Here is a 13,199-nt window from a genome sequence, read left to right as displayed (position 1 = left end):
TCAGTCTTTTCTCCAACATTTGTTATGTGCCAGACATAGTGATCATAGTGGCCAAGAAGGTAGACATGTTGCCTAAATTCATGAGTTGTTTAAATCTAGAGAAACAGATAAAAAAGCAGAAGGTTAAATTGGTGAAACTGGCATCTTCTAAGAGAAACAAAAGGAAAAATAACATGTTTCAAGGCTATACACATTAAAGATCACTTGTATTGATTCCTTTTTATTGCTCTTCAATTTTTTTGAAATTTATTTTTAAAAGTGAGCATGAAATTAAGTTTAGTAGTTATTTTGTATTGATTTATAAGTATTAAATATGCGCTGGTTACTCTCATCTGGTTATGATGGAGCTTATGGTCATTGTAAAACGATCCAAGTTGTCTTGAGAAGAGGTTAATATTCCAAGAATAATATGTAGATTAAATAATCTCATAAACCCTTATTAAAATTTTGAGGGGCTTTGCTCTTTTTAAATGTGTATTATTTCATGTGCATTATGGTGTGCCTTTTTCCAAAGTATCATTTAAGAAACCTAGTAGATCTTATCTATAGTTTTTGCATCTGGCGTGCTTCAGGTACAAGACTTACCAGCCCATTGCATGGGATTGCGTTTCCTGTGTGATCGGCCATTTACACATGCCCTTCCTCTCAGTGTGACCTTGCCACTCAACCAGCAAGAGTTAGAATTTAGGCCTAGGGCTCTGCAGTTCAGACATGGTGTGCTTGTCTGGCAGGCATAGCGTTCTGGGTCCAAGCCATTGAATAGCGATAAGAAATAGAATTTATTTCTTTAGAAGGTACAACAAGTGCTTTAGTCATGAACATTGGGTAAATGTTACAGCTGACAACACAGCCTTTGAGTGGACCAAAAGCTCCATCTTCGAATCAGCCAGTGTCTTGTAAGAAACCTAAGCAGAGAAAAGAAAGAGCCCCAGCTCGATTCTCAGTCAGCAGCAATTGCTAGCCATCTCTGAATGAGGCTCCCTAAGCATCCTGCTTGCTGGAACTTTCAGGAGACTCATGTTATCTACTGGTCGCCTGCAAACACACAGAGGCTCTAATAGGGGGAAAGAGCTCAGTGGTCAACCAATAGAACCACGAGAGAGAGAATTTTAATCTAGTGCGTTTAGAGTAGCATGTTACAAAGTAGACATGAGTCATCATGGGACTGTACCCTTCACTCTGAATCCCTCTATTGTGTTTTCCAACAAAATATGCCAAAAGGTAAGCTTATCTAATCCTAATTTTTCTGACTTGATGGCCCAGTCTCACAATGTGATACCCTGTGCCATGCCATGACCCAGTTAGATGGTTCTTACCTGATGAACAGATGTCAATGCCATGGTCTTAGACACCTCAGTGTCTGGAACCATGAGTTAAATGAACATCTGTTCTTTATAAATTACCTAGTCAAGGGTATTTGTATAGCAACAGAAAAAGATTGATGCAATCTTACAGTTTAATGGCTTAAAAATCAAAGCTTTCTTATTCCTCCTATGTAATCATTATGGGTTAGTGCATGGATTGGATATGGTTGTGCTAAACATAGTCTATAGTTTATAGTTTATAAAGTGAGACCCTGGCACAAAAAGAAGAAAATTCTAATCTGAAGTGTCCTATACCATGCTATACAACTCATAAACACTTTCAGTAATGTAGCAGGGTACAAGATTAAATCAAAACAATCAGTAGCCCTCCTGTACATAGATGATAAATGGGCTGAAAAAGAAATCAGAGAAACATCACCCTTCACAATAGCCACAAATAGCATAAAATATCTCAGAGTAACTCTAACCAAACAAGTGGAAGACTTGTATGACAAGAACTTTAAATCTTTGAAGAAAGAAATTGAAGAAGACACCAGAAAGTGGAAAGATCTCCCATGCTCTTGTGTAGGTAGAATTAACATAGTAGAAATGGCAATCTTGGGGCTGGAGAAATGGCTCAGAGGTTAAAAGCATTGCCTGTTCTTCCAAAGGTCCTGAGTTCAATTCCCAGCAACCACATGGTGGCTCACAACCATCTGTAATGGGGTCTGGTGCCCTCTTCTGGCCTGCAGGCATACACACAGACAGAATATTGTATACATAATAAATAAATATTTTTAAAAATGGCAGTCTTATCAAAAGCAATCTACAGATTCAGTGCAATGCCCATCAAAAGCCATGAAAATTTTTCATAAACCTCGAAAGAATGGTACTCAACCTCATATGGAAAAGCAAGAAAACCAGGATAGCCAAAACAATCCTGTACAATAAAAGAACTTCTGGAGGCATCACAATCCCTGACTTCAAACTCTACTACAGAGCTACAGTATTGAAAACAGCTTGGTTTTAGCATAAAAATAGACAGGAGGACCAAATAGAAGACCTGGATATTAACCCACACACCTTCAAACACCTGATTTTTGACAAAGAAGCAAAAACATATCATATGGAAAAATAAAGCATATTTAACAAATGGTGCTGGCATAACTGGATATCAACATGTAGAAGAATGAAAATAGATCCATATCTATCACCATGCACAAAACTCAAGTCCAAATGGATCAAAGACCTCAACATAAAGCCAGTCACACTGAACCTTATAGAAGAGAAAGTGGGAAGAACACTTGAACGCATTGGCACAGGAGATCACTTCCTAAATAGAACCCCAGCAGCACAGACACTGAGAGAAACAATAAATGGGGCCTCCTGAAACTGAAAAGCTTCTGTAAAGCAAAGTCAGTCAACAAGACAAAATGACAGCCTACAGAATGGGGAAAGATCTTCACTAACCCCACATCATACATAGGTCTGATCTCCAAAATATACAAAGAACTCAAGAAACTGATCATCAAAAGAACAAATAACCCAATAAAAAAAAAATGGAGTCCAGACCTAAACAGAGAACTCTCAACAGAGGAATATAAAATGGCTGAAAGATACTTAAGGAAATGCTCAACATCCTTAGTCATCAGAGAAATGCAAATCAAAACAACTCAGATTCCATCTTACACCTGTAAGAATGCCCAAGATCGGGCTGGAGAGATTGCTCAATGGTTAAGAGCACTGGCTGCTCTTCCAGAAGTCCTGAGTTCAATTCCCAGCAACCACATGGTGGCTCACAACCATCTGTAGTGAGATCTGGCACCCTCTTCTGGCGTGTGGGTATACATGGAGGCAGAATGTTGTATACATAATAAATCTTAAAAAAAAAAATGGCCAAGATCAAAAACACTGATGACAACTTATGCTGGAGAGGTTGTGGGGTAAAGGGAACACTCCTGTATTGCTGGTGTGAGCACAAGCTGGTATAGCCCCTTTGGATATCAGAATGTTGATTTCTCAAAATTAGAAAACAACCTTCCTCAAGACCCAGCAATACCACTTTTGGGTATATACCCAAAGAATGCTCAATCGTGCCACAAGGACATGTGCTCAACTATGTTCATAGCGGTGTTGTTTGTCATAGCCAGAACCTGGAAACAACCTAAATATTCCCCAACCGAAGAATGGATAAGAAAAATGTGTTATATTTACACAATGGAGTACTACACAGCGGGAAAAATATAACGACATCTTGAAATTTGCAAGCAAATGGGTGGAGCTAGAAGACATTATATTGAATGAGGTAACCCAGACCCAGAAAGACAATTATCATATGTACTCACTCATAAGTGTTTTTTAAACATAAAGCAAAGAAAACCAGCCTACAAATCACAATTCCAGAGAACATAGATAACAATGAGAACCCTAAGAGAGACTTACATAGATCTAATCTACATGTGAAGTAGAAAAAGACAAGATCTCCTGAGTAAATTAGGAGCATAGGGACCTTGGGGTGGGGTTGAAGGGGAGAGGAGAGGCAGGGAGGGGAGCAGAGAAAAATGTAGAACTCAATAAAAATCAGTTAAAAAAAAAAAAAAGGAAAAAAAAAGACCTTGTCTCAAGGGAGTTAGGCAGGGAACGACAGAGGAGGACACTGACAGTCTCATGTCTCCACATGGGCAAACATGCACAACACACATACACATATACATATATACACACATTCATATGCATATACATACATGCACACACTTATATACACATAAACACATACAGACACATATACACATATATATACACATATACACATACATATGCATATACACACATACACACACTTATATACACACAAATACACATACATACACATACACACATACACATAATACTCACATATACACACATACACATAAACACACATATATATACACATCCACACAAATACACACACACATACACAATGGCAGAGAAGGAGGAAAAGAAAAGGAGGGGAAAATATTTAATAAATGAAAAAAGAATGGAAGCAAACAATTTTTTGACTGAACCTGCTGGTAGCTGAAAGTGCTTTGACCTGAGAGCCTTTTGGATTTTCCATAACTTAGGAAATGATGCCACTTGAATGAGGTCCAAGATGCCCCCAACCCCCAATGCTAAAACATCTTCTAGAATTGGCATTTTAGGGTAGAGGTTGGTGTGTTTTTAGAAAATGTCATGTTGCTATGGCTATATGATGTAAATTCATTTTCACTAATGTAAGTTACTACATTAGGTTTGGCATATTGAAAAAAATAAACCACTTTTACATTTTATTTTATTTAATATTTAAAGCAGTTTTATGTAAGGTTATAGTCAGATGATCCAAAGTTGATGGTGTTTAATGTCATGAATTAGAATTGTTCACTAAAGCCACCCATGGTTCACAAAGGGTCCACAATGGTGGGAAGTGATCTGTGTTACAGAAACAGCTCTGACATTGCATCTGTGCCACGCCGTAGGCTCAGCAGCACCCCAGCAGCATCTGGGCCACGCCATAGGCTCAGCAGCACCCCCAGCAGCATCTGGGCCACGCCGTAGGCTCAGCAGCACCCCAGCAGCATCTGGGCCATGCCGTAGGCTCAGCAGCACCCCCAGCAGCATCTGGGCCACGCCGTAGGCTCAGCAGCACCCCGAGCAGCATCTGGGCCACGCCGTAGGCTCAGCAGCACCCCGAGCATCATCTGTGCCATGCTGTAGGTTCAGCAGCTCCCCAGGTAGCATCTGGGCCAGGTCTTAGGCTCTCCCAAATAGCATCTGTGCCATGCCGTAGGCTCAGCAGCACCCCAAGTGCCACTGTGGTCTCTGCTGGTGGTGTGCTTAAATGAGGGTACAACATTAGGGCAGCCCTACGATTTCAGGTAGTTCTAGAAAGAGAATGAGCTTCCAAATACTCAAGCTTAATTTTCTTTCTGATTCTTCTGGCGTGTTTTCCAATTACCCCTTTCCCATTTGGTTTTCTCTTCTCTTTGATGCAGGAAGGGCCACTTTCAGAGGGCCAGTTCAGTCCAGTGTGAGATCAGCCTGGTGGAGAGAAACACCGGCGCCCACCACAGTGAGTACACGAAGAATGGATGTTTAGAGGTGTGGATGAGATCTTCATTGCTCTGTGCATGGACTTGTGTTCACAAGCGTTCAAAAACTTTTCCATGGCTTTTGTGTTAACCATTATTTTTCACGTGAGGATAAATTTATTGTCAGTGTGACAGAAGTAGTATTTTCCCCAAAATATTATGAAATTATATGAATTTCCACATTGAAATGGTTGTGTTCGCTGTAATGCTCTACAGCAGATCTGAGGACCAGGGTTGCAGAAGCCTTCTGATGTGAGCTGTGCTGGGCACGCAGTGGCAGGGAGGTACCTTAGGAGTGAGCCAATCTTTGGGAGAACTGTGGATAAATCAGTTTTTAAGCTTTCTTGAGGTTTCTGGCTAAACAGCAAGTGCTAGATTTCCCTCTTCTCACTTGAAAACAATGAGAAATGGACAAACTGAAGCAACGGTTGACCTCTGCTCTCAATATGCGCGCGCACTTCTTTAAAAAATCTGGCTCCTATAGTCCTACTGCAGGAAAATCAGAAACAGGAAGAGCTCTGGGGTTTGCTGGCCACATAATCTCACTGCATCAGTAAGACCCAGGCTGAGATGACACCCCGTGTCCAAAAAATACTGTTAATTCAGGGGGGAAATGACAGGAATTAGCAACATCAACAACAATAAAGGTTAGGTGACATTCCTACCAATACTACAACAGGGTGATAGAAGATTTGGCATAATTTAAATTAAACAGACAAACTGAAGAATAAAAACTACCAAAGAAGGGTCATTTAAGGAGCTGCAGAAGCAGTTCGTGTGCCGAGTGCCTGCCTAGCCTGCAAGATGCCCTGGTTCTGTCCTCAGCACTGCATAGAACCAGGGATGGTTATGTGGACCTATAGTTACAGCCCTTAAGAAGAAATACAGACAGGAAGAACAAAAGTTCAAGGTTATCTTCAGCTACAATGAGGCTAGCCTAGGCTACATGCACTCTGTTTTCAAAAAAAAAAATCTGAAGAGTAATATGTAAAATTAAGTTTTTAATGATAATTCAAACAGTTCCATATCCATTGATTGAATTTGTATAGAAACATTTCTTCAATGACAGTCCACCCCCAAATAGCTGAACTTATGCCAAGCTTTCAATTCTACATAAGTTCATCTAGAAACATTGAAGGGAGTACAGTATATGAGATCAGCTGGTACTTTATCAATCTTGCAAGATAGAGCATTAATATTAAAAGTAAAGTATATTTCCATATATCAGAAACGTCTAGGTAAAGAAACTTTTAAAACAAACATTTGTAACAAATCTCAAAATATGAACTTGTTCAACTGAAGTTGAGACCAACTCAGTAACAGAAAACAACTGAACTGTGGGCATTTTACCAAGAAAATACACAAAATACTAGGCACATGAAAAATACTTGACACTGTAATCCATTAAAGGGTTGAAAAGTCAAAATACCAATTAACATACTACCACTGCTGTGATTTATTTCTTTAAAGTCTGTAGGATATGGGAACGCACAGTTCGTTGTTGTTGTATGTATAAAATGGTGCGGACAGTTTCTTAAGGAACAAGTTTGTATGGCCCCGCAATTCCCTTCCTTGTCAGCTACCCAAGTAAATGAGAGCTTGGGTTTGCAATATGAACCCAAATATTCACAACAGCATTCCTCCCTGTAACCAGGGAGTGGCAATCACCCAAATGTCCATTGCCACGCCCATAAAATGGACAGTCGTAGCTGTCCAAGCACCGCATGTTTGCACATGCTGTCTGTCACATGGTCACTGTCAGCTGTGCTGTGTGGTAGAAGCTTCAGGATGCCCTGTGCATTTACCTTTATACTAAGATGGTGAGTGGGCTCCTAAGGTAATGACTGCAGACAGCCCTGGAAAGTATCCCCAGGCGATGGATCTATTTTAAAACTGGGTCATGGTTGTGGCTGGATGACTGTAATCTTTTCGAGCCAGTGAACAGGATATAAAAGTGAATGTAAAGTTGTGGGTTATATCTTAGTAAACTTGGTAGAAGTCAAATTTTCAACTAACCATGTCAGGCTGGGTGTGAATCTACTAAAAATCAAAGCTGCACCACTAGCACCATATGAACTCCAAGTGGGCGAGCGAGACTCCACAGAAGACCCAAAATTCTAAGACTCCAGCAAACTCGGAGAAGTACTCTACGAAGCTGGACTTGGCAATGGTTTCTTGTAAACAACACTTAAAAATAGTCAACTAAGGAAATATAGATAAATTGGACTTTATCAAAACTAAAAGTTGATGAAATTAAAGGACACTGTGTACAAAGAGGCAGTCCACAGGACAGGATAAGAGACTTTCGACCCCTGCAGCTGTGGGATTAATGCAGAGAATTCATTACATGTGTGCATATGTGTGCATGAAAACAGACAAGAAACTTTTTGAGTGGTGTGGGATTTTCCTGGAAAAGTTGTAAAGAAACATCCATTTACCTCGAACAAGCACAGAGAGACCTAAGAAAGATTCTGCCAGTTTTAGCTTGGTGTGATGAATAAGTTCACTGGGGTCACTTATAGGGCTGTAGGGGACTCACAGGTACACCAAAGGCCCAAGCCTCATTCGCTAAGCTCTGATTCCATATGGTTTAGTTGGCATCAGAATTGATACAAACTTGGGCTCAGAGTGCTACCTAGTGTTAAGTCAGGAGAGGTGACTGTGGCTCAGGCAACAAGCCACAGATAAAGCAGATCTAGGAAAGTTAGCGTCCATGGGGATGCTGCCTTTTCTTTTGCTGAGGTTTGCTGGTCTCAGCAAACACTGACCAACTCTAGGAAGGCATGTAGAACATTTAAATAGCATCTTACTGCAAGATGGAGTTACTCTGCCAGCGCCCAGGGGACTAATCCCACTACAGAGAGGAGGAAGGGGGACATGGCAGGGTGGAAGACGTTGAAGGTCGTAGTGGGGCAAATGTGAGCAACATTAATGATACACATATATGAAAATGCCTTAATGAAACCTATTGTTTTAATAGCAACTTAAATCAATAACAAGAAATAATCCTGAATAAATAACTCATAACAAATAAAAGCAACCCAGTTCAAAAATTGGGAGAGGATTTCAGTAGACATTTCTCCAAGAGCATGTGATGTGTTCAGCATCACTGACCACTGGGGAGATAAAAAGGGAATTGTGGACCCCTCCCACATTAGGGCAGTGGCTGTTTAATGACCATGTGTTGGCAATGATGTGTAGAATCTGGAACCCTTGTGTATTGCTGGTAAGAATATAAAATGTTATGGTCACTGTGCTAAATGGAATGACTAGTCTTAAAACCAGAATCACAGCCGGGCGGTGGTGGCACACGCCTTTAATCCTAGCACTTGGGAGACAAAGTCAGGCAGATCTCTGAGTTTGAGGCCAGCCTGGTCTACAAGAGCTAATTCCAGGACAAGCTCCAAAGCTACAGAGAAACCCTGTCTATATATATCTGTGTATATATCTGTGTGAGGATGTCAGATCCCCTAAAACAGAAGATACAGATAATTGTGAGTTGTCATGTGGGTGCTGGGAATTGAACCCAGGTCCTCTGGAAGAGCAGTCAGTGCTCTTAACCTCTGAGCCATCTCTCCAGCCACCAGAATCACTGTTTTATCCAACACTTGACTACTGGGGGTTACACACATAAGCAAATATCTTTACACCTGCACTCATAGGAGCTGAATTCTTAATAGTCAAAAGGTGGAAAGCCACTCATCTGTCCAGTGATGTGTGAATTGATAAGTAGATACACATAAATGGAGCATTACTTAGCCTTAAAAGGGGATGTGATTCTAATACTGCAATATGGCTGGACTCTGAAGACATTACACTTAGTGAGAAAGCCAGATGCCAAAGTAAGCACTGTGTAACTCCACTAAATGAGATGCTAGAGCAGTCAGATCCACAGAGACAGAAATCGTAACTGTTTACCAGGGACTGTGGAGAGAGTTATTGTTTAATGTGTAAAGTTCAGTTTAGGATAATGAAACATTCCTGGAGATGATGACTATTCCTATTATATGATTTTACTTAATGTCACTGAATTTGACAGTAGCTAAGATGGTAAATTCTGTTACGTATTTCACAATGAAGGACACGCCATCGTGAATGATGTTACCAGACGATGCCCTGAGCTCCCATGTGCTCAACACCATCAGTTCCAAGACGCCAAGAGGATGTGTCCCTTACAAACCATGCACAGATAAAACACGCTTATCCCTTTCCTATGTGCAAAGACACATTTGTAAAAATAGGAGGAGGGGGAGAGATGGTCCTGGTTAAGAGCACACACTGATCTTACTGTTCAGCCACCAGCAGCTATGCTGCAGCTCCCAGTCACCTGTAACTCCAGCTCCCAGGGGGTCCTAGCCCTCTGACCCCACAAACTCAGAAACCATCCCATACCACATACACATAATAAAGGAATAGGAAGCAATCTCACAGCCTTTCTATATATAAAATACACCCTACACTGGGGAAAAGTTTAAATTCAAATTGCTTTTTTTTCTTGACATATTAGTTGTTTTTGCTTCCTCTCTCTGAGATTGTTGCCCCCCAGAGCTCAGGATGCCCTGGAACTCACCATGGAGCTCCGACTTGCCTCAAACTTGAAACAATCCCATTGCCTCCACCTCCCCAAGTGCTGGTGTTACAGGTGTGAGCCTCCGTGCCTGGATACAATGGGTATTTTTTAAAAGATTTATTTATTTTTATTTTATGTGCATTGATGTTTTGCCTGTATGTATATCTGTGTGAGGATATCAAATCCCCAGAAACTGGAGTTACAGACAGATGTGAGCTGCAATGTGGGCGCAGGGAATTGAACCTGGGTCCTCTGGAAGAGTAGCCAGTGCTCTTAACTGCTGAACCAACTTTCTAGCCCAAAATGAGTCTTTTTAATGAGGAAAAAAGACAGCCAGACCACAACACCACCCAAAAACCAAGATAGGATGAGCTCTGGGCTTAGTTTACAAAATTAGCTTATCTGACTAGGCATTTCTCTGGCCAAGCAATGTTAGTGCCTAAAACCATAGCACCGCAAAGGAGATGCGGTTTTCAGGCTGAGATAAAAGCTGACCTCTGAGATGAGTGCATTACAGACACCAGGACAAACTCAGCAGCCTCAGCTCCGACCTGTGCTGTGAAAATTACAAAGGTCAGAGGTCACAGTCAACCCTGGTGCTGAAAACCACTCCCAAAGCCTCGATTCAGTCCACCAGGGACCACAACAGGGAGGGCATTCTGGGATGAGGCTTCTTGGCAACCCTCCTTACTAGTTCAGTGAGAAAACCCACAGCGTCAAGTCCCAGCATGTGTTACATGGTTCGTGTCCCTACAGCCTGTGACTCAATCACAAGCCCCCGTGCCTATGTGTGCTTGTCACTGTGGTTGTTTCAGATGTGACCGTTTCTAAGTCTGATTCAGAGGTACTTTCTATACAAAGGAAAATGGAGGCTCAGAGGTCAAGCTTTTGCACCTAGACAATAGTAGAGCAAGAATTTAAGCCCAGATGTATCTGGCTTCCAAACCCATGCTTTTCTGTCTTTCCTTTGTAAGAGTGGGGGTATGCAGAGATCACAGGACACTATTACGGGGTCAGTTCTGCTCCTTGCATGGCTGGGTGTGTTGCTGGCCTCCAAGCCCATGTTCCCTATTGCATGTGGCCTTCAGCAGATCCTTGGGGACGCTGACCAGAGCAGCTTTGTCTCTAGGATTCTCCCATCCTTGTGTTTGCTGTTTCTACCATGTTTGGGATCTGCTGCTGTCTTTGCTATCAGTGACTTGCCCTGGGCTGGACCCTCACCCAGCCCTTTGTAACTGTGACTATTTTAGAACAGTCATTATGCTTGTTAGAACTTCAGGTAGCAGGAAGACAGAGGTGTGCACTTGAAAGACTAGCATGGGGATGCTGACCCACTGTGCACAGGTGCTGTAGGGCAGCTGCTGTGGATGCGGATGTCTGAGGTTAGTTCACCTCGAACAGAAGCTGCAGGTTTATACATGCAGATAAGAGGGTAGGTGGGCATGTATATGCAGAAAACTGGGTGTACAAGTACAATCTTACTTTCCACAGGTCACAGAGATCACTGAAGGCACGCCCAGTGAAGGGCACTATTGCGGTCACCTTACACAGGCAGAAAGTAAACTGCACGGTGAGAGAAGGTAACACCTTAATTCTCCTTTCCTTAGCCATAAGGCTTGGTAAGCAGTCCTATCCAAGGCAGCCTGTCTAGGGAAGGGGTGAAACACGGTACAAGGTGTGGAGATCCAGCAATCTCTCCAGCACTGATAGAACCATCAAAATAAGCCAAAATCTTGAGCAATGTCTGCAGAGAGGAAAGAGATGAAAATGTGTTCAGTGAAAAGAGTACTGAGTTATAAAACACCTCACCAGCTGGGCGGTGGTGGCGCACACCCTTAATCCCAGCACTCGGGAGGCAGAGGCAGGCAGATTTCTGTGAGTTCAAGGCCAGCCTGGTCTACAGTGAGATTCAGGACATCCAGGACTGCTACACAGAGGAACCCTGTTTCAAAAAAACCAAAACAAAACACCTCATTTCACTGCTGGCTACTAAATGAAAAAAGGAAGGAAGAAGGAGGGAGGGAGGGAAGGAGGGAGGGAGGGAGGGAGGGAGGGAGGGAGAGAGGGAGAGAGGGAGAGAGGGAGGGAGGGAGGGAAGGAAGGAAGGAAGGAAGGAAGGAAGGAAGGAAGGAAGGAAGGAAGGAAGGAAGGAAGGGCCGCTTTGATAGGATTACTAGGCACCTCAGTTAGCTATTTGTCTCAGGTTTGAGACCTATCAGTTACCTGGATGCAACCTCAATGGAGAAAATGCCTACGATCAGGTTGTAGGCAAGTACATACAGATGGAGAGCCATTCCAGGTTAGGACTGTCCTTCTGTCATAGGGTTATCATAGCTCTGATCAAACACAATACCAAAAGCAGCTTGGGGAGGAAAGGGTTTATTTGACTTTCATATCCTGGACCACAGTCCACTGAGGGAAGCCAAAGCAGGAATTCAAACCTGGAGGCAGGAGCTGATGCAGAGCCCATGGGTGGGGGAGGGCACTGCTTACTGACCTGCTCCTCGCAGCTTGTTCACCATACTTCCTTATAGAACCTAAGACTTCCAGCCCTGACCCAGGATCACCAGCTCAGGGATGTTCCACCCACAGTGGGTTGGGAACACTCCCATCAACCACTAATTAAGAAAATGCCCTGCAGGGCTTCAATAGCCAGATCTTAGGGAGGCATTTTCTCAATTGAGGTTCCCTGCCTCTCAGATGACTCTGTGTCAAGTTGACATAAAATTATTCAGAACATTTACCAAGTTCCAGACCTATTTTCATCACCTGACCTGTAATTTTATTTATTATGTGTACAGTGTTTTGTCTGTGTGTGTGCCTGCAGGCCAGAAGAGGGCACCAGATCTCATTGCAGAAGGCTGTGAGCCACCATGTGATTGCTGGGAATCGAACTCATGACCTTTAGAACAGGCAGTGTTCTTAACCACTGAGCCATCTCCCCAGCCCCCTGGCCTGTAATTTTTTTAGTGCATATTTTGCAGAAAGCAAATTTCATTTCTTTGGAGGTGGCAACATTAATTGGTTGGGCCAGAACGATTTCTCCAGTTTCTTTTTTCCTGTTGAGGCTACACTGAAACATAGGAGACAAGAGGTCACAGAAACTTCTAGAACCTTCTTGCCGAAGTCCAGGGCTAATGACTGTTAAAGCACCGCCAAGATACAGCACACTCCCGACCCCTGCCTGCAGGCTTTTCCCATACAGCCCCCTCCGGC

General features: G+C 42.6%; 1 protein-coding gene across 3 annotated transcripts in view; it reads left to right on the top strand.

The window, feature by feature from the left end:
• Nrg4 (neuregulin 4) overlaps nt 1-13,199 on the top strand; it is a 67,391-nt gene that overhangs the window by 42,151 nt on the left and 12,041 nt on the right. For 2 of the 3 annotated variants that reach the window (XM_057767208.1, XM_057767206.1), the window contains 2 exons: nt 5,318-5,394; nt 11,475-11,563. In XM_057767208.1, coding sequence (XP_057623191.1) covers nt 5,318-5,394; nt 11,475-11,491 — 94 coding nt within the window. In that variant the 3' untranslated portion in view covers nt 11,492-11,563. The remainder of the gene's footprint in view (nt 1-5,317; nt 5,395-11,474; nt 11,564-13,199) is intronic. The other variant, XM_057767209.1, reaches the window with a different exon arrangement.

The sequence above is a fragment of the Chionomys nivalis genome, chromosome 4, assembly GCF_950005125.1.
Source record: "Chionomys nivalis chromosome 4, mChiNiv1.1, whole genome shotgun sequence".
Lineage (NCBI taxonomy): Eukaryota > Metazoa > Chordata > Mammalia > Rodentia > Cricetidae > Chionomys > Chionomys nivalis.
Note: the sequence above shows the minus strand (reverse complement) of the source record. Positions and strands in the feature narration are given on the sequence as shown.